This window comes from Tauraco erythrolophus, chromosome 8, assembly GCF_009769465.1.
Source record: "Tauraco erythrolophus isolate bTauEry1 chromosome 8, bTauEry1.pri, whole genome shotgun sequence".
Lineage (NCBI taxonomy): Eukaryota > Metazoa > Chordata > Aves > Musophagiformes > Musophagidae > Tauraco > Tauraco erythrolophus.
The window spans coordinates 43,553,897-43,574,973 of record NC_141472.1 but is presented as its reverse complement, the minus strand read 5'-3'; the positions used below and the strand labels follow the sequence as shown (position 1 = coordinate 43,574,973).

Here is a 21,077-nt window from a genome sequence, read left to right as displayed (position 1 = left end):
TCCAGTACTTAAAGGGGCTACAGGAAAGCTGGAGAGGGGCTTTTCACAAGGGCATATAGTGACAGGACAAGGGGCAATGGCTTTGAACTGAAAGAGGGCAGATTTAGATTGGATATAAGGAAGGAATTCTTCACTCTGAGAGTGGTGAGGTACTGGAACAGGTTGCCCAGAGAAGCTGTGGCTGCCCCATCCCTGGAAGTGTTCAAGACCAGGTTGGATGAGGCTTTGGGCAACCTGGTGTAGTGAAGGGTGTCCCTGCCCATGGAGGGGGGTTGGAACTAGATGATCTTTAAGGTCCCTTCCAATCCAAACCATTGCATGACTCTATCCCAGCGAGCTCCATGCTGGCCACCAGCCTCCAAAACCCCCAGCACCTGCCTTCATTAGGCGTTTCTTTAGGAAAGGAAGAGAGTTCTACAAATAGGTCAGTGAGGATATTTTGGATGTAAACCGCATGACTTTCGTCTTAGGTCTCTTAAATCACTATTCCGCACACACACCTCCAGCGTTTCCAAAGGTGAGGACGTGGTGATGACCCTGCCACAATTTGCCATTAGAGGGCAACGAAGAACTTTGTAAGATGTCCCCATCCTCCTCCCTCAACACCCCTGTCCCCTCTGTAACACCTCATGGCATGCGGCTGGATAAAGAGGCCCGGAGCACCACAAACCATAGGCTGGCTCAGGTGGCTCACCATGCCAGAAAATGGTATCCTCTTCCCTGCCTGGATCCTGCCCAACGCTCACCCCCAAGATGACCACTGTTCAGCTGGCATGGACAACAGGTTCACTGGCTTTGCTCTTCTCCTCCCTCTTCACTAGCCAGAGGAGTAGGGTGTGAGGTTTCAGGACACCAGCAGCAATGCTTAGATGACTTCCAAGGTTTATAGACAGAGGACAGAGGAACAGAAGACATGACACAGGACATGCCAGCCCAGCAACCCTTACAATGATTCGCTACACCGTGCACAATCCTACTCATGGCAGATTGTTGTTGTTATTATTACTACTACTACGAGACTGGTAGCTCCTCACTTCTGTTAATCTCACTTCTGCAAAAGTCAGAGCTCCTTTCAGGGGCTGCACTCTCTCCCCTAATGTTCTCGACATATTTCTCAGACACATGGCCAGGGTCTGCTTTACAGACTATTTAGAAAACATCATTTTCTAAATGGACCCTTTTTCCTTTCAGACCTAAGTTGAAAACCAGCACAGGAGGGCAAGAGTTAATTTCCTCACGCTGCTACATTAATTTACATCCTCAGTTCTTCACTAAGCAAAAACGGGTGAAAATGGTGTAATGGGTGATACCAATAGAAAATAGCGGTTAAAATTTGCATCCGCACAAAAAAAAAAAAACATACATTCCATACAAAATCTATTCCTGGAAGTGCTTTCAGCCACGCACCATCATTATGTGGACAGCTATAAATATTTCACACCCCATATGCTGCATTATGGTGCTTTTGCAGACACACCTGCTTCCCGCTGCTCCAAGGTACAGCAGCTGGCAAGCAGTGCTGGGCACACAGTCCTGCCCTGCTTCCGTGCCCACCCTCTCCACGCGATGGGAAGCAGACTCATCCCAAGCCAGGGGTGGCCTCAGCGTTGTGCAAGGAGCTATTAAGATTCCCGATTACTCCAGATTGCAAATTTCCATCCGCTCATCCCTCCTATCTTGCTGTGGAGTTCAGGAGTGAATCAGCAGCAGCTGCACGACGCGCAGGGTGGATCCGCTCGGAGGTGGGAGTTTGCACGTCGAGGCTGTGATCCAGCTGCTTCTGCCTGCCCTGCTGCCAACTTGGTGCAAGCACCACGCCGATGCCAGCGCAACGCTCGCCCTTCCAGGCGCACGCTCTACGCAAACATCCATGAACCAAGCCACTTACAGTGGATTAAGCAATTTGTTCAGTGTCTCACCAAACTGAAACTTAAAACAGTTGGATGCTTTAGGTCTTCTGTCCAGAAAAACTCACGGTAAAAAGCAAGTAATTCTTTATTAAGCTTTACTTTTAAGGTAGCTGGGTTTTATCTGAGGCCTCGTCACTGTAATAGCTAAATAGGAAATGTCCTACGAATTTAGTTATTAAAATGTTCCTGACCTCACAGCATGACGGCACCTTCTGCCAAACTCTCATCCTGGTACGGCTGTGTTTACATTTCAAGGAAACATCCTACTTTCCCAGTCCTGGATCAATTATTTTCATTAGTGATTACTTTTGAAGTTTAAGGCAGAACCTGATTTTGCTCTTGGCTTGCAAATGGACATCCTACCTCCTGCACGCTTTGCTTTCTCTAAACAATGCAGTTGCTGTTCACTTGTCAAGGCAGAGCCAACCTGTTAATTGTTCTATATCATGGCCAAGCCTGCAGTCCCCAGCAGAGCCCAGAGATGCCCCAGCACACGGTGCTGCTTGATCCGAGCCTCTGGAGGCAGGAGGAGTTGAGGCTGCATCTCCATTCGCCTCCTCCTGAAGGCAACAGCTACAGCCGACTGCGTTAAGGGCTTGTGATGTGGAAAGCCAAATTCTCACCGGATCGAGACCGTTCATTCGTATTCCATAGGATAAGACAGACCAAACCCAAAGCACTCCCCGAAAAGTGACTGAATGTCACTGCCCAGAGGAAATGGGCACAGGGGTGACAGTAACATCAGAGGGGAAGAAATGTCACTCTGTGGCAAAAAAGGGAATTATCACTGCAAGGCTTCTACGAGTCATTACCAATGATGGAGCATAAAGTCAAAAAAATGAGCGTGTGAATCTGTTCAAATACCTCGGCACGGTCCCTTTCTACGCCCAGGACACCCAGTTTGCGCTCTCAACGGGATGGCTTCCAAGAGCCCTCCCGGCTGCCCTTACCTGGTCACAGATGAGCTCCCACTTCTTCTCGTTGTCGTACTGGCGCAGCAGCCGGGCTTTGTCGGGCGGCAAGTTCATCGCATTCTGCGGAGAGAGAGAAAGTAAACGTGAGGGACCACAGCGGGCTGGGGCTCCGGCAGAGCCAGGCATGAGCAAACCACGGCAACGCGGCTGCGGTTGCTTTAATTGTTTTAAGTGAATTCTTGTTGACAGGGTTACTCAGAAACGTTCCCTCTAAACGTCGTCTTTGGCCCCAAAAGCGCCAGTGAATCACAAGGCACCAGGGGCAGGGCTCGGTGCTGGGCGATGCTGTGACGCAGGAGGAGGTGAGCAACCAGAGGTCAGGACCAGCCACCTCCATCCAGAGGAAAGGACAGGGCTTCCCCATGGTGCCACCTTCCACCCCAGACGGGTCCCCGTGGTGCACCACATCCCCTCTTCCCTTCACCTGCCCCAGCCTGAGCACACTCACAAGGGAAACACCCGCTCCAGTTGTGGGCTGGGGGCTGCAGAAGGCAGTTCTCTCCAAACAAGATCCTGAAACACCATTTCCTTTTATTTCACCAGTAGGACGATATTCAGGTTTTTAAATGTCACCACACACAACCTTATCTGGCTAACGCAGGTCCCGGAGGTGGGATTGCTGTGCCCATCCTGACACCGTGGTGCTCGCAAGCGCAAAGATAACAATCCCTAGACTGTGAATGAGGACCCACAGTACGGAGCAAGAAGGCAGGGAGAGGCAGCAATTAGGTGATGCCTATCGTTTGCTGGCTCCTCTTATGCCAAGTGAAATGCCCTTCCCTGGGCAGCTGCCTGGCACAGGGCAGCACGGGCTGGCTACTCGCTCCCAAGGCAGTTTTCCCAAGAGCCGGGTCTCTACACGCGCAGCATAACTGTCGTGCTTAGCTCCTGGAGAGCCCAGGAACATCTCAGGAACGCCTTGAGAGCTTCGCTAACGCCAAGTCTGGAGAGCCTCCTATCAGCCCAGCGGTGCAGCAAGGGGAAGGGCTGAATGACAAACCTGCTGAGCACCTCTCCGTCTCCAGCACCTCTCAGTCTCCAGTCTGAATTCCCAGCCTAGCCTGAGTTATCCCCAATTAACCCTTCGGGACCACAAGCTACTGACAGTCCATCCCAGACCACGGCTGGGATGGGAGCAAAGGGCCAGCTGGTCTTTGTGGCACTGCACACCTCCAGTGCCAACAGGCACCACCCCTCCGCGTTGAATTGCAACAAGGCTGCGGGAGGGTCAGAAAGAGGCCAGAGCCAGAGGCTGTGAAATAATCCTGCAGCGAAGCAGTCACCAGTTTAGATACTGGACACTGCACTACAAGCACCCAGCTTCACCCTCTGGGCAACAGGCAGTTTTACAGATCTGTTAAACGCAGCCCATCCCAGGGATGCTCAGAACCGGGATGCGGGTGGAGCGCTACGTCCTCATTGCAAAGACAAGGCTTCCCCTGCTCACGTTCCAGGGGTTGGATACAACACAGGACTACCTTCCCCTGTGCTTCTAAGGGCTTTCATGCCTTGGTTGCCTTGCTAACTCACAGACCAGCCGGACTGTCAGCCTGCTCCAAGCCCAGCTCAGCTAATCTCAGCCCAGCTCAGCTGCTCCAGGGCCGGGGGAGCCGGGACGCAGCCGCAGAGCCAATGCTGCTCCTGACCCCGCTCCCTCCCAGCCGCAGTTTCAGATTTCCCTCTCTCTGGGCTTACTTGTGCAGCTTGGGCTGGAAACCAGGAGGGCTTGGGCGTGATCCAGCAGCAGATGTGGCATTCCTGCCCGCGGGCAGCGATAGCTGCGAGGAGGCAGGGCAGGGGAGCAGAGGCTGCTGCAGCCATCTGCTTTCCTGGTGCCTGCAGGGAGCAGCCCGGCGTGAGGCTCAGCGCAGGGGTCCCCTCGCCCGAGGGCATCCCCGGCCAGCCACCATCTCCCATCCCATCCCACCACCATGCTCTGCCAGCACCCTCCCTGCCAGCACGGGAGCACCAGCAGGAACAGCGGCTCACGCCCCGAACACCGTCCTTCCACATCTTCGGTGTGACGGCAAACGCCTCTCCGTGCCGGGAATAGTGCGGATCCCCGAGGGCCCCCTCTTTCCCTCCACGCAGGACCACGGAGGGAGGTGAGGACAGCGCAGGTCTCCAGCCGATCTCACCATCTGCACGTTGCAGATGTATTCGCTATCGTCCCAGAAGACCTCATCTCCCTGGAGCATCACCCACTCCTGGGGATCCTCTCTACCACCCCGCTGCTGGGATGACTGCTCTTCCTAAAGCTTGTTTTCCATCAGATATCAAATACTCTTCCTTTTGCTCATCCGTGCTGTCATGTTGACAGTATTTATAGGCAGTGATCGTATCTGCCCATGATTCTCCTCTTATCAGTTCTACTTACCATTTTAATGCACTTCTTGGTATTTTTCCCGGGGCTTTTTCAAGCCCCATTCCTTACCTCTGAGGATGCAAACGGATTTCATCGCTAGACTAAACCTCAGCTGTAGGAAAAGCTTCACTGTTTACCTGCAATACAGCCCTTGTCAAACTCTGATCTCCTTAGAGCTAATCAGCTTACCCAGCCGGGCTGGCGCTCAGACAGGGAACCTGCCCGGAAACCTTTGCGGAATTCAGTCGTGGCAAGTGTTCAGCAAGGCTGAAAGCCTGAAACATGGAAAACAACACCCAGGCAGCAGGTTCCAGTGATCTCATTTGGAAATGAATTCAATCTGATCTCACTCTGAAACGTGAACTCCTTCGCTCCGTGTCTTTCTGCTGCACGCAGCCGCTTCATGTATTTCCACAATCACTGCACCCCGCTTCGGACACCCCCTGCCCTGGTCCGACGGGTACAATTATTTCGGAATACACTGTGTGCAACCAGGTGCCAATCCCCACGCGTAAGCAGTGGATGATTTGCACCCACTTGCTTCTCAAGAAGAGATTTAAAGCAGTTCTGAAACCTGCTTGTGTGAAAGTTGGTCACCGTGCAAGGACAGGACCCTCCACTGAGGCAAACCATGGTGGGTCACCCCAGCAGCCCCTCCAGCCCCTTCCTTCGGTTCTTCTGGAGGGAACTGGGAAGGAAACGTTCCAGTTTCCCAGGAGGGAACTGGGAAGGAAGCGCTCCATCACTGGAGACGTTCAAGGCCAGGTTGGACGAGGCCCTGAGCAACCTGATCTAGTTGGAGATATCCCTGTTCCTTGCAGAGGGGTTGGACTAGATGACCTTTGAAGGTCCCTTCCAGCCCTAACCATTCTATGATTCTATGAAACTAGTGCTTCTGTTGTCTGCTGCCCCTCTGGCCTCGTCACTCGTGTGGTAAGGAGGGAACGCGCTCGGACCAGGACGGAACGCGCTCGGACCAGGACGGAATGCGCTCGGACCAGGGCTTTTCATGCTGGCAGAGTCAGTTTGACACTAACTTTTATGTTTTATACATAAACCAGTTGGAACGGCTTTCTTAGCAACTGCACCAAATAATTGCACTTGTTTACTGGAAGCTATCGCGAGATGTTCTCCCTCACCACCTGAGGTTCTCCACTTGTTGTGCAGGCTTAGTTCTGCTCCACTCGTGTCCTGCTCCCTGACTACGAGACATCCACTGAGCCGGCTCTCGGGATCTCCCGGAGCTCCCTGTCCCTCAGCTTGGCTCTCCGCAGCCTCCAGGCAGGTGCCCCAGCACACCTGACCCCACTCAACGTACACCTTCGTCAAGGTTCTACCAAATATCCCTTTCTTTGTACAAAACAACGCAGGTGTAGATAGTACCTTCTCCAAAACCTGGCCTAACACTGTTCTTCTGTTAACAACCATTGCCTGCTGGAAAACCAGTTTCTAAACCATGACATCTTTACTTAAATGGGAAGCACTATGTTTTCTTTATGTTTATGCACGGCACTACACCAACGGGCTTTCTGAAATCCGAGTGTTCTGTATCTAATTGCATAACCTTCAGCTGCTGCATCAGGACCTATGGCAAACACGGCTACTGAGTTGGCTGCCTCGGCCTTACCCGCTGCAAGAGTTTTGACTCCAGTCATGACTAACCAGACGCATTAGTAATCTGGATTTCTTGTTCTCCACGGATCAGTGAAATGACTCACAAACGTCTCCTGGCCACTTCCAGCCCTTACGATGGGTTTCACATATACCAGCAATACCAGCACTCTTTAGTTAACTACAGGTCTATGGCCTGTGATTTCTCTTTCCATCTTCACTCTAATTAGAACTCTTGCTTTGAAGGCTTTTGATGGGGTAACTATTCCACTCCTGATACAATCTAAATCCCTGCTGTTGCCAGAAGGGATGGCCCCACTCTCTCCTCTCCTGCCTGTGTCCCCAGTCAGGTTGTCCCTTACCGTCCCCCGTGTCACCACCAGCACTTGTGCAGCAGGAGGCCCTTTGCCAGCAGAGCAGACTTCCATCAGCTCAGGAAGAAGAACTGCACCTTTACATGGGATACCCATCGTCCATCAGGATCTCATCTTGGGCCATGAAAGACCATTTCTTTCAGTGACAACAGCAGCTGAAGCAGCCCCACTGCCTTGGACCTCACTGCTCTGCATCCCCATCCCCATCCCCATCCCCATCCCCATCCCCATCCCCATCCCCATCCCCATCCCCATCCCCATCCGGCCCTGCGTACACGCCTGCACAGCTCATACTAAACATATCTGGATTAAAAATAACCCTTTCTGGTCAAGTTATTTTTAATTCAAGTCGATGTCATGAGTCCGACAAGGCACACAGTGGCATGAACCAAGGGGCTGCTGTGATACAACCTCTCTGCATTTGGGTTCTTGCCTCTGGCACCCTGTCCCCACCCCAGGGCACGCAGCCCTGCGTAACACGCTGATGCCCACCGGCCCTGGCCGAGCACCTGCACCCAGGCAAGCTCTGCAGCTCGGCTCCGCTCCCTCCTCCCACCCATTCACAGCCTCAGGAAATTAGTCCCACCTTCCTCACCATACCGCAAATTTCCACTACGTCACACCACTTGTAGGACCGCAGAGAAGTAAACCGAAAAGCAAACCCCTGGCACCTCGTTCTGCCTCGACGTCTGCGAGGCAACGGGAAATCGGTGCGCGCCGCCGCTTTACAGCCTCCAACTCCTCTGAAACACCTACAACCCCAAATCTGGAGCAGTGCACTCCAAAGCAACTGCACCTAGGATCCTCCACGGCATCGTGCTGTCTGCGAGGGCCCGTTCCCAATCATATTTTGGCTCCAAAACCACGTAACTTCTCTTTTTTTCCCCACAAATTCCAAAGTTATTCGCGTCTACTGCTACGTGCCAAATAATATAGGTAAGGTTTCCATTCCGTTTGCTCCAGGTTGGCACTATAAAGCTAGAACTTAAATTAATCACAGTAGCAGACGGAAAACTGGGGGAAACACTAGCAGACCTACAAAATACTAAATTGCTTAAGAGTTAAAAATAAAATCAACAGCACATCAAGGAAAGATATGTATTTTTAACCTATGAAACAAAGCCCAGCTCTGTCCAAGCTGGCAGCCCCGACAGCATCTCCAAAGCACGGGGCCGGATGAGTCGGTCACGGCGCTGTGTACCAGGACACGTCGAGACAGAGTCTCATCCCGAGGAGATGATTTCACCCATGTCAGTATGATGGCGAGAGCTGCGGTCCAGCACGGGGCAGGAAAATGCTGTTTTCCTGTTATCTTCTGGCCACAAGCAGAGGGAGGACACAGGCAGCTCAGCTTTGCACTTCACGTGCCACCCTCGAAAAAGAGAAGAGCTTCATCACGGAGAGCCAAACTCCTCCATAACTCAAGGGAAAAGCTGTGGGTTGCACTTAGCTGTCCTGTTCAAAACTGACCAAATTTTGTGCTGTCTGCTATGACTGGTTGGCTTGTCAGTTGTAACCTTCTTACCTCCGTCCTCCAGAAGTCTCTACGGAAAAGTAGATTCAAATCAGGTTTTGAATTGACAGAGCCACCTGAATTTACTCCACAAACTGCGTAGCCTCCTTTTCTGTTTTTTGGCACTAAAGTCTCTTCGTAGATGAATTTGCAAGATTTGGGCACCACCACCATGGCGCTCAGCTTCGCCCTTGGGCTCAAACCTGGCCCTTGGGGATCTGCACATCAGCCCCTTCCACGGGAAAAGGAAGCACTGGCTCAGTCCACGGAGCCACTGGTGGCCACGCGTGGTGGCCCTGGCCACGGGGCAGAGCACTCCCACAGCACCACGTATTATCTAGGGAAATGCTAAACCAGTAGCCCACACGCCACATAGGGATAAAGCGCCCAACTGCCTGAGTTTATTCACATTCCAGAAACCATCCAAAGGTCCAGCAGCGTTTGTGGTTTCGCTGAGGAAAGGACCAGCACGTAGTTACAGGTCTGAACCACAGACCAGGTCACACTGGCACCAGCGTCGCATGCGAGATGCTGCTGGTGGGATGACGGAGCTGCATCTTTTCTAACTTATTCCTTGTTTTAATGAGAATTAAAAGGCTCAATGTTTTGGAAAACAAGCACAGCAGCAACTTGACTGACTCAAAAGCATAAGCACTGCTAATTAATAGCACTAGGCTGTAGCACTTTCTTATTAATCTTATCTTTAAGTCTAAATCCCTTTTATTTATGAATCATGACGTTAATGTGCTAGCAACAAACACGACAAGAGTCCTCCTGACCCATTTGCTCCCATGAATTGCCCTGCATGCATTAATAAGACAACTGGAGCCCATGTGCCCCTAAAATATGAGATGTTTCCACCAGCCTACTCCTATCTGCCAGATGGTGACGGGAAAAGCCAGCTCCACATCGCTCCAGGCGCTGGTACGGCAGCGAAGCTCAGCCTGGCAAGGAAAGGGGAGTCAGCCAACACTGTGAACCTCAGAGCTGGAGGAACACAAAATCTAAAAGCTGTTTCAGCAAAGAGTTCAACTTCTCACTTCCACAACGGTGCTGTTAACTTCAAATGAAATAAAGGCATCCTCAGCCCAAGCAAACCTTCTGGGCAACTACGGCATCTCCAGCGCGGCAGGGAAGGAGGAAGGTTAATATCCGCTCCTCCTCGAGATGTCGCAGAGTAGCTTATATTCCCGAGACCTAATTCCCAGCTCGCCTTCTCCTCCCGCCCTTCCTCTGATTTGGATTATTCCTGACTCACACTACTACGAGAGAGACAGAAAAACAAACCTGGGTAGTTTTTTGGCTTCACAACAGCATTGATGAAAAAGATCACGGCTCTAATACATTTAAAATGATATTCTTGGCCCTTGTAAATTAGATTCAGATTTGCATACCGACATCAAAGCTCTGCTCGTTACTCCACCAACTGCAGACTTCAAGGATCCCCTATCCTCACCTGGAATTTCCTAATCTCAGTTTATTCTCCGTCTCATCAGTGAAATTTCCCAACTCCTCGCAGAGTTTCGTAACGGCCACATCTATCGCATTCTGCCTCCAGCTCTCCTGGTTTTTATCTCCACCGGCTCCACCATGATGAGCTGCAATCTTAATTTTTTCTGCGTTACAGTCAGGGCTGTTTTAAGGCACAGCCTGAACTATTTTAAGCTTTTATTAATATCCAGTGAGTTCTTACAAAGTAAATCCAGAATTGGTTCATACGTCAAATCCATACCTCCCACCTTCGCAAAATTGAGAAAGAGCAGCCTCCTTCCCTGGCTAGAGGAAGCCTGGGAATGAGACACGGGCTCCTGAGTGGATCCAGGTTTACTTCTTGGCACTGTGAGGTGCCTACATCTTCCCAGAAACCAGGATCCAAAAGTAATCAAATTCCAAAAATAACAAAAAGAGAATGGAAAGCAACATAAGACGCAGCTCAGATCTGTTCATATATATTCATGAAGACACCGACATTGTCACCCTTCATTGTCAGATGTACGATTTTTGAGTTTGCAAATGTTCCTTCACCTTTTCTAAATTTAGGCGGTGCGAAAAGAAACCAGTTTATAATGTTACAGAGAGAAATCTTCTTTACCAGGCAGCAGCGGCAAGGCAGGGCTTTGTACACATCCTTTATGGCTTGAGTGGTGAAGGATGACTTGCACTTAACTCAGCTCTTGTCCTCTGTGGAGACAACCAACTCCAGAGGAGACAGTGGCTCGGGGCCATGATGCCATCACGAGTGAGACCTCCTTACTCATCCTACTCACTTAAGTTACTTCCGATCTCAGGTCTACTAAAGGTCTACAACATCTGAAGCCTTGGTAGATCATTCTTCATCTCAAAACACTTCCCCGGTGAAACACACACCGACCAGATCGCCCAGCGCCGCAGTGCAGGAGGTTGGTGCCAACCAGGTCTGTTTAGCCTGGGGTAAAACTCCAGCAGAACTAGATCCTGGTCTCAAATTCGCCTCACTTGCCGTCATCACTGGAGAAGTCACTGCCCAGGAGGAAACCCCCTCGTCCGATGACAGGAAAGAAGGAAGGAAAGGAAGGAAGGAAAGGAAGGAAGGAAAGGAAGGAAGGGAAGGAAGGAAGGGAAGGAAGGAAGGGAAGGAAGGAAGGGAAGGAAGGAAGGGAAGGAAGGAAGGGAAGGAAGGAAGGGAAGGAAGGAAGGGAAGGAAGGAAGGGAAGGAAGGAAGGGAAGGAAGGAAGGAAAGGAAGGGAAGGAAGGGAAGGAAGGGAAGGAAGGGAAGGAAGGGAAGGAAAGGAAGGAAAGGAAGGAAGGGAAGGAAGGGAAGGAAGGGAAGGAAGGGAAGGAAGGGAAGGAAGGGAAGGAAGGGAAGGAAAGGAAGGAAAGGAAGGAAAGGAAGGAAAGGAAGGAAAGGAAGGAAAGGAAGGAAAGGAAAGGAAGGAAAGGAAGGAAAGGAAGGAAAGGAAGGAAAGGAAAGAAGTCTACTGCCAACTTCAAGAGCTGCCTACTAAAACAACTCTCGATATTTTTGTACAGTATTAAAAATTAGTTCCAGGACCTGGCCTGTAAAACAGCCCTTAATATTCCTATATAATATTAAAATTTAAGTTTTTGCAATTTTCTGTGCTACTTAACTTCTCAGTCCTGCTACGGTGTGTTTATTTAGGGAAGCTAGAGGCAATTGAAGCAATCCCAAAGTTCGTTGACTTTACGACGAATCCAAGCTAGGCTAAAGTGAAATGTACTTATTGTTCTAATCCTCCTTTTTCTTTTCAGCTATTTTTTTTTTAATTAAACTGGTCTTTGATCTAAAAATACCAATGCTCTCGCTGCACCAGTCCTTTCTCCTCCTCAGCTCTGCAGGAAGAACGCTGCCCACGGAACGCGGAGCCCATGCTCAGAAACGTGACTGGAAAAAAACGAGGCAAATTCTTGAACTCTGGGTCCGTGACTGCCCACGCACGTCTCAGTGGGCTCACGAGGTCGTCCAGCAGCGTCTGCTTCACGCATGGAAGGGGAAAGGTGGGATCCAGAAAACTGCTGTGAGTACCTGCAGTTCCCCAGCAGACAGGGAGGGCTAAACTATCCAGAAATCCAGTGGCAAGGAAGGGTAAATCCCTCTTGGAAGGTCGGTCACCTCCTGGGTGTTTGGAGACAGCAGAACTGCTGGCAGCACATCAGCCCCGAGCCCCGATGGAGCACGGCCCGGAGACGTTCCCGACGAGGCAGCCGAGGGGTCCCTGCCCCTTGCACCAGGTCCACATGCAAGGCTGACACTCGGAAGCCACGAGGCTCGTTTCCATGCCTGCGTTTTACCATCACTGCGGTGCTCCCCGACGTCCCCGAGCCCCTCCACGTCCGGCCACACGCACCATCCCTCCTCTGAGCTTCCCCGTGCTGCTGCTGGTCACTTTGCTTCTCTGCTTCGTCTTATCAGCATCATCGTTTGCAGATTTATAACACATCAGCGTTTGACTCCAAAGCCCTTCACAGGGGTTTAATCCCCCCCCCCACAAATACTAGTGCAGGCATTGCACGGATGACAGCACCGACACGGAGCCGTGTAACGCTGCCGCGCGCGGAGCTGCAGGTGTGAGCCAGAATCCAGCATTTCTCCGCCGCCGCTCTGGGCTCGTCCCTGCACAGACACAGGCACAGCTCGTGTCCTGGGACAAAACCCCTTCATCTCCACGTGGGACCTCGCCGGGCAGTCACGACGCCTCCACCGCCGCTGCTGAAGCTTCATCTGGGAAACCTCTGGAAGGCTGTGGTGGCCCAGGATGACTGCTGCTGTGTTCCACATTTTGGAAAAGCTGAAACCTCATTAATTCACCACTAAAAAATAGTTTCATGATACAAAAGCTTCAAAGCCCAACTCACTGCTGACTCATCCAGCCTGGAATTTTGCTCCAAGCAAACCCTAAGGCTTTATTAAATCATTCAAAGGCAGTCGCTACTGATAAGGAAACCATAAAACCCAAAATTAAAGCCATTTTAATGAAATGTCTGAGAAAGTGTCTTCCAAAAGAACCAAAATATATACACCAAAGGCAGTGCTTGGAGTTGCACAGAGCTGTGGTCAGTCTGCACGATCCCAGGCTCTTGGGGCGAGCGGTGTCCTCGCCGCGGGGCAGCCAACCCCGGCACCAGGCACCCACCCTGGCTGCCGGACACCGCAGGACAGTGAAACAGTGGAAGACATATAGATGATGGTTTTCAGCAATTCTTAAACTTTTTCCAACCCTGCGCTGGCACGGAGCAGTACAAACAGAGGGGCAAAGCCTGAGCATCCTGACAATTATCCCAAATATGCTGATGGATTTTGATTATTCTCTTCAATTTTTATCTGGATGTCATTAAAAAAAGCTTTACTATAAATCAGGGGATCCCATCCTCTTGTGATGCTGTTCAGTACAAACCCTACGGAACTCAGAGTGAATGTTGCAGAGCTACCTGTGTAACCAAACTGCTGTTCATCAATCACTCTGTTGAAAAGAAAAATTAAAATTAAGGGCAGTGACACCTACCAGCAGCTGCCAAAAACCACCTGCCATCTGTGCGTGCAAGACAGCTGCAGAATCTCAGTATAAAAGCTGAGATGCTGCGAAGAACAGTTGGTTCAAAGGTGTAAATCTCATCTGCAAAATAAAGCAGTGCTGAGTATTGGTCCCTTGGTTGCAAGAGAGGAGCGTCAGCCTCGAGCATCCTGCAGGGAAAGGCGAGGGGGTGTCGTGGGCAAGAGTCAACCACGTCAACAATGAGAAGGATGCTACCCACACCCATCCTGAACATTTGGCAGCACCATTTTATATCACATCCCCGAGGACAAGAGAAGGGGTTTTGCAGAGGGTGGGTGCAATGCAGTCCCTCCAACCTCCCCTCCCACGTGGAGGACTCCCAACTACCCCACCACCTAAAGCGATGAACCTGGGCACAGACAGTCTGCAAAGTTGACCTCGTTGGGAAGAAGCTGCAAGCACTCACTGAAATAATAAAAACAGCAGTTAAACATCACTGAACTGCAATTTTAAAAGCAGCTGATGATCACAGATCCTAGAATCACAGAATGGTTTGGGTTGGAAGGGACCTCAAAAACCATCCAGTTCCAACCCCCCTGCCATGGGCAGGGACACCCGCCACTACACCAGGTTGCTCAAAGCCCCATCCAACCTGGCCTTGAACACTTAAATTATCCAACGTGCATTTCTTTGATAGCAAAAAAAAAAAGCCTTTTCCCACCATAAAGGCACCGGTGAGGAAGGGTGAGCCCATGGGCTTCAAAGGGCAGCAATACGCCGCTCCAACGGGGACAGAGGGACAGCTCCCTTATCCAGAAACAACGGGAAACAAGAGAAGGAGCGATCGTGCCCGTGCTCGGCTGCGCCCCGAGCCCAGAGCTCAGCACTTCTCACGCCGGCTGTGCACACGCGTACCAGCGGGAATTCTCCCAGTGAACGCCAGGGAAGTGGCACTCCTGCCTCGTCAGCAGGGATGGGTGAAATCGCAAAGCCCGCGCTGCCGGGGGTACCGCTGTCCCCACGCACCCCAGGGCAGGTCGCTGCCCAGGAACGCTGCAATAGAGACATTGGAAAAAGGATACTTCAACAACAACGAAGCTTCTTTCCTGCAAAATTATGGTGGAAAAAACGCTTTGGAATTAGATCATAAAACTAAGAAAACGTGGGGTTTTGTGTTATCCCGTGCACTTTCTTTTTCCTCTCATGCCCTTGTACTCTCGCTCTACTGAACACCTATCATGGAAGCAAACCCATAGATAATTCTGTTGGGAATCCGTAAGAACATTTGTGAAACACAGACTAACTTTGATTTTTCACACTGGTGCACATTAAACCAAAAAAGAAAGCCCTCCTTTTCTCAACCTACCATTTTAAGAATAGACACTGCATAGAGGATTGTAACTGCAGAGCTAGATTTGTATGGCAGCACAACTAAAAAAGACAGAATTCAGTGAAAGCTTGAACAGTTTCATAAATATGATTGCACCTTTTCCCCTATGTACATACACATATGGATGTAAACATGTCATTTATTTAGAGTGAGTTCCTTATGCAAATGCATACTGATATTTGAACTGTTCTATTTTATAAAGTGTCCACAAAAAAAAAAACCCACAAGGCAAAATCTAACCACCACCAACACACAAACAAATGTATAAAGCCCCCCCAAAACCAGAACAAACCAGAGTGACGCATACAGTGGGCAGAAATCAGAATACAGGTAACTCCACTTAAGACATGAGAGCAGACTGGTCCCAGGACACAGAGGAAACTGTGTAGGTCGGTGACTGCCCTGATGGATGTTGGTCTAGAAACAAAATCTTCATTTGAATAATACTAAGGGCTGAATAAACCAAGAAAAATAAATGAACTCAGGGATAAAAAGCCTGGCCCTCGTCCCGGTCCCAGGTTTTCTGTCTCCGACGGATGTCAGCACGAGCCCTCCTCGCAAAAACGCGTCTCAGACAAAGCTCTTCTGCTTCTGAAGCAGACGTGAACTCACTGATCAGGTGCTCAGAGTTCACTTCAGTAGCAGCAGCCTTGAGTGCCTATTTTTAATTTTCCCTCTACATAGCTGAGCTCCCTCCTCTGCCTCACGCACCCCTCCCATCTTGCCACTTTTTAAAAAAATTACAAATTATTTACCTTCCTCTTTTCTGCACTCAAGCACCTGATGAACAGCGAAAAGAATTTATCTGCAAGTTTGTGACGTGTAAAAATGTAAACACAAGAAAAGGCTCTCGTACACCAACCTTCAATCCCAAGGGAATTTTTAAAGGCAAGCTATAAACTTTGGTTTATATTGGAAATATTTACCGGTCTAACTGCCGCAGGCACCACCGCAATCCAACAGGAGAGCTGTACAGAAGCCAAAGTAAACCACAAACGTGTGACTTTCTCGCCATAACGAGAAATACTCCGTACAGCGGGACTGCTTTGTCCTCTGCTCCGGCATAACCCACCCCCACGGCTCCCTTCCATCACGTCCGCCTGGGCTGACAATAAAAGGGTCAGTAAAAACCCTTTTTTGGCACACAAGCACCCACATCATATGAATAATTTCAAGTGCCTAAAAATTATGCATCTTCAAACCACCAGCCCTGATACTCGCCGTTTCACCGGTCATGTTTTCATGCATCCTACTGGAAGTATTATTTTTTATTGCCTTTCAGCGTTCAAGTGTCAGACTCCAAGTACTTCCCAAGCATGAGGCATCAGGATCTGATCACACCATCACACGTGGCCGCTGAGCAAACACCTCTGTCTTTGCTCCCTTTGTTCCCTTCCCAGAAAACCCGTCCTCGACAGGCACTGGCTGCCCTAACCCCAAAAGCATCCCCGTGTCTCGCCTGGACAGCCCTCCCCAGCAAGCTCCCGCTGCCTCCTCCTCATCCTCCCTGCTCCAGACGGACGTTTTACAGCACTCCAGATGTCAAAGTGAACAACACACGAGTGTTTCTGGAGCACGCATGCCTTGCATGAAATATGAATGAGGAGCTGCTGGAAGCAGGGAAACGGCCCCAAGCGCCGCGCACGGCTTTGCCGAAACGCCGACCTCGCGGCGCGGACGCAACCGCAACGGCGCACGTGCGGCGCAAAAACACACCCCTGCCTCTCGCAGAACCAGAAGTCAGTGTTGGTGCCTACCCACAGCACACGTTATTTTGTATTAAACCCACCCAAAGTGGATTGGGAATTCAGACACGTGCCTTGCGCCAGTCTCCATCATTTTTTCTACAAGTATTTCTTGCCACGCTCACAGCTCCCGCCGCAGGCGGGAGAGTTCACGCAGCGACCCAAGATGCTACAAACCCCCCAACTCTTCGGTTAAGTAAATGAATTTTTACAAACATAAACTTTCCCCACTCCTTCTGTGCAGTTTTTAACCCTGAAGCCTCAGGATGCTCTTCTCAATGGAAGTGGCATTAAGGAGCAGCGTGGACACAGCTGACCTGCCTCATCCCAGCGGTGCTTCGTTTGTTCTCCTCCCCGAAATCTGGGATCGGAGCCCTGCAGCCTGGCACGCCGAGCCGGCCGTGCGGAAACGCTGCCGAGCTCCCAGGCTCGGAAAAGCTCCACTTCGGGAAACTCGCTTTGGTTATTCTTTAAGCACTTTTTACTGCAGCCATCCCCAAACCAGTCCTAAGGGTAGATGCTAGACCAATAAACGTTTGAACTCTCCCATAAAAGCTTCTATTAGGTTACTTTTTCCAAATAAAGCCCTAACCACGTTTTCTGGGCTCCTGCTTACGATCAGCGCGCCGAAGTTTCCAGCTTCACAGACCTCAGCTTTCCTCGCACGGTTTCTAATTCCCTTCTAATAAACTTTCACAGTAGGTCAGCGAGTTGTCTACTCACTAACTACTATTACCTAACGTCACACTCAGACAGGAACCAAATGAAGCGGTGTTAGTGCAGAGAGTCATGCACTGGAGTTAACTTGCTTAAAAATGCGTGTGTTGGAAAGTGATGAGGCAATTCTGGATGCTATTTTCAATCTCTGTAAGAAGACGAATACCAAATTTCTGGAAACTTCCCGTCCGTACCACACATACATGGATACCTATACACAGAAATATAGGCTTAATTTTTAATTCTTTATACATATATATGTACAAATAGCTAAAACTGCTTTGTATATTCAATCAGGGCTTAAGTCTGTACAGGTGCTGTACACAAATTAAATCCACAGCACACCCACTGCAATGGATAGGTTTCCTTTTTTCTTTTTCTGGTTTTAGCTTCACTCCTTACTGCAGGACACAAATCATCAGTTGATTCCTCATCGACAGCATGTGCCAGGACACAAGGAGAAAAGTCGTTGCCCAAAGGGCTCACTCCAACGTGCCAGCTGGTGGATTTCTCTCTGGCTCCGCTCACGCTCCCAGGTTCGTCTTCATTACCGATTCCCACAGGATTTCTCACCTGATGATAACACATGTACTACAATGGCCTTTGTTTATCCACAAACATGCTTCTAATTTAATCTTTTCATCTTAGAGATACGTCACCTCCTCACCCTCCAAGATATCCACCTCGTGATTTTCCCAGTGCACGAAGACTATAAACAGAGGAAACTTGTATTTCATCAAAAATCCCTTTGATGAATGTTTATAAACTACAGAGCAACCAGAAACGTGACAGAACATTACACTGCAACGCCGCTCTCTTACATCTCGTGCCTGGAGCACATCCAGGATGCTGGCTGTCAAGGGCAGGATTCAATTGCTTTGCTATTCCATTCCATTCCATTCCATTCCATTCCATTCCATTCCTATCCTAAATATCGATGTCTCTTTGCCAGTGTCTGTTAGGGGCATCCTGGAGTTCCGAGGGCCCCAGTATGGAGTGGGCAGGAACGAAACAGGACTCACTGTGCACTTGTGGAGCAGGAGGTGGAAGCCAAGCAGGTTACTCACAGTGCTTAAAGATACTAGTTTAGGTGACCAAACCTTTGAATCCTCCTAAAATCCCTCCCTTCCTCCCTGCCAAAGAGATGGAGCAAATCCACAGGTGTTCACAAAACTCAGGTCACACTGATATTAGAGGAATACATACACATTTTATCACTCTCCAGCTTACGCTTTGGGATCTGGCCTGCCACTTGACCATAAAACCTCTCTCCCTGAGTTAATCAGAGTATTTTCCATTTACCAGGGCAGATGCTGCAAAGCCTACGCTCCGGTCAGAGACACACAGATTCAGCAGGAGGCTGTTGCACTACGGTCCAGACAGGATGTCCTGACAGAAGGAGACCGGGTTTCCTCGGGAAACTCTCAGGCAAATGGCAAATACCTCACTCCTCTGAAAGCAAGCTCAGAGCACACAGCCCTCCCATGCCCCTCCTGTAATTCTCACCTGATGACTTTGATGCTGTAAATATCAACCAAAGAAGAGGGGAGAAAAAAAAAAAAGGTGGCTGAGCTTTCCGGAAGGCTCTGCTGCTCTTGTAATCATTACTCCTAGACAAACAACTTCCCATCTTTTTAGCAGATCTCCTCGCCTGCTGCTTCTGTGCAGCCGTGACACAGCTGTTACCGCTACGCAGCACCAGCACGCTTCGAAGAAGTTGGGCAAACCCAGGCTAATGCCTCTCCTGTCTTTATCTCCAACACGTAACCAGCATTTCCTCCCTAAAATCAGTTATCCAGAACAGCATTGCCAGGATGAGATCTACCAGCAGAGACCTCAAGCCAACCCAGCTGTCACCATTCAACAGCCCAATTCTTCCGGAGCAGCAAACAAGCCTCCGGGCACTGCCCGAGCGGTTAAAAACCTGCGCTCCGCATGACGAGGCTGCATGGCTGGTGTCCATCGGCCCGTGAATCCGGCTACTGAATGGAGAATCCCAGTTTCTCAAACAGCTCGAGCAAGTTTCCCAACTTTCACTGAAATCCTGGCGGGAGTAGGGATGGTACCGTGGTGCCCCGTGCTTTGCCGCAGCCCCAGCCCACCGCACGGACATCGGAAACGTACTCCTCACCCCTGCTCTCCCTCGGCTTCTTCGAGCCAGAGGTGCTGTCCTTAATTGCTGACTGCAAACTGCCTCTTAATTACCTGAGTTAGGGCATCAGGATGGTCACGGAGGAGGAAGCAGGATTCAATTATGCTTCACAGTCTTTGACTAATAACCAAGGACCCTGACTTGCAGACCCCAGGCACAGGGAGCTGGGCTGGCTGGCAGCGAAATCAGGAAACTGAATAGATTTGAGCTTAAAAATACCAAAAAGGGAGAAACAGTTGGAAAGAGCTATTTCTAAGGAGACTCTTTTTTGGTAACAAGGATATTTTAGCCTCTGCTGCACGCGGTGTAATCCCTTCACCTGGGGGCAGGTTTATTTATTACCCGTACAGCCTCCTACGCACCCCGGCGGCACCCAGGCACAAGGGCACCATCGTGCACGAGCCAAAGTCTGGGCTTTTCATGCCTAAGTCGCTCGGGCATGCAGCACGGGCAGAGTCTTCAGAAGTGCTGAAACGAAGATATCTCTGTTAAATCGAGCTCCGGCTTTCCTCGGCTTCCCACGCCGGGAGCTCAGGCCATCCCTGGGATGGTAATTAGGTTAAACAGCTCATGGGCTCACACCGAAGCAGAGCGTGGCCCTGAATGAAAACGAGCCCGTGTGTGAGCAAAAGCTCTCAGTTGGCACATGACCAAGATGACCAGCAGGATTCATCCCACACCGGCACCAACAGCAACCAGCCTCCAACCTGGTGTCAGCACAAGAAGCAATGGGTGCAGGCTGAAATACCTCAAATTCCACTTAAACCTTAAAAAAAAAAAAAAATCAAAACTTGTATATGGTAAGTACGATCCAACACTGGCACAGGCTGCCCAGAGAGGTGGTGCAGCCCCCATCCTCGGAGGGCAAACAGAACCCGGCCCTGAGCAACCTGCCTTGTGTCGGGGCCGGGACCACCTCAGCCCATCATCGGCTGGAACGAACCACCATGGGAAAACTCAAAGGACCTGCTGGTGATGGTAGAAGCGGCACCGATCCCCCAGCAAAGCACGTTTTCTGACAGACAGACCCAGAGGAAGTTTCGTGCTCCAGAACACAAACAGCCTTTACCCTTAGTTGGAGTTGGCAAGGAAAAATATCTTCTTCCCAGCGATTGCACATCCTTATCATACTCGTGCTTCATTATCCTTATCCGCAAAAACTCGAAGATGCTATCAGCCAGGTCCCTACTACGCACTTCCACGGCTGATGATGCCTCAGGGAAGGAACATCCAAAAAAAAAGTCCAATTCACATCCCTGAGTTCAGACATACTTGCTTCATACAGCACATTGGAAAGCAGGCGGGCCAGCTCCTTTTCCAAGCCCGGACACAGGT

At 50.2% G+C, this 21,077-nt stretch overlaps 1 protein-coding gene across 5 annotated transcripts in view; it reads right to left on the bottom strand.

Moving 5' to 3' along the window:
* FMNL2 (formin like 2) overlaps window positions 1-21,077 on the bottom strand; it is a 148,913-nt gene that overhangs the window by 65,015 nt on the left and 62,821 nt on the right. For all 5 annotated transcript variants that reach the window (XM_086615400.1, XM_086615401.1, XM_086615398.1 and 2 more), the window contains exon 2: window positions 2,861-2,944. In XM_086615400.1, coding sequence (XP_086471526.1) covers window positions 2,861-2,944 — 84 coding nt within the window. The remainder of the gene's footprint in view (window positions 1-2,860; window positions 2,945-21,077) is intronic.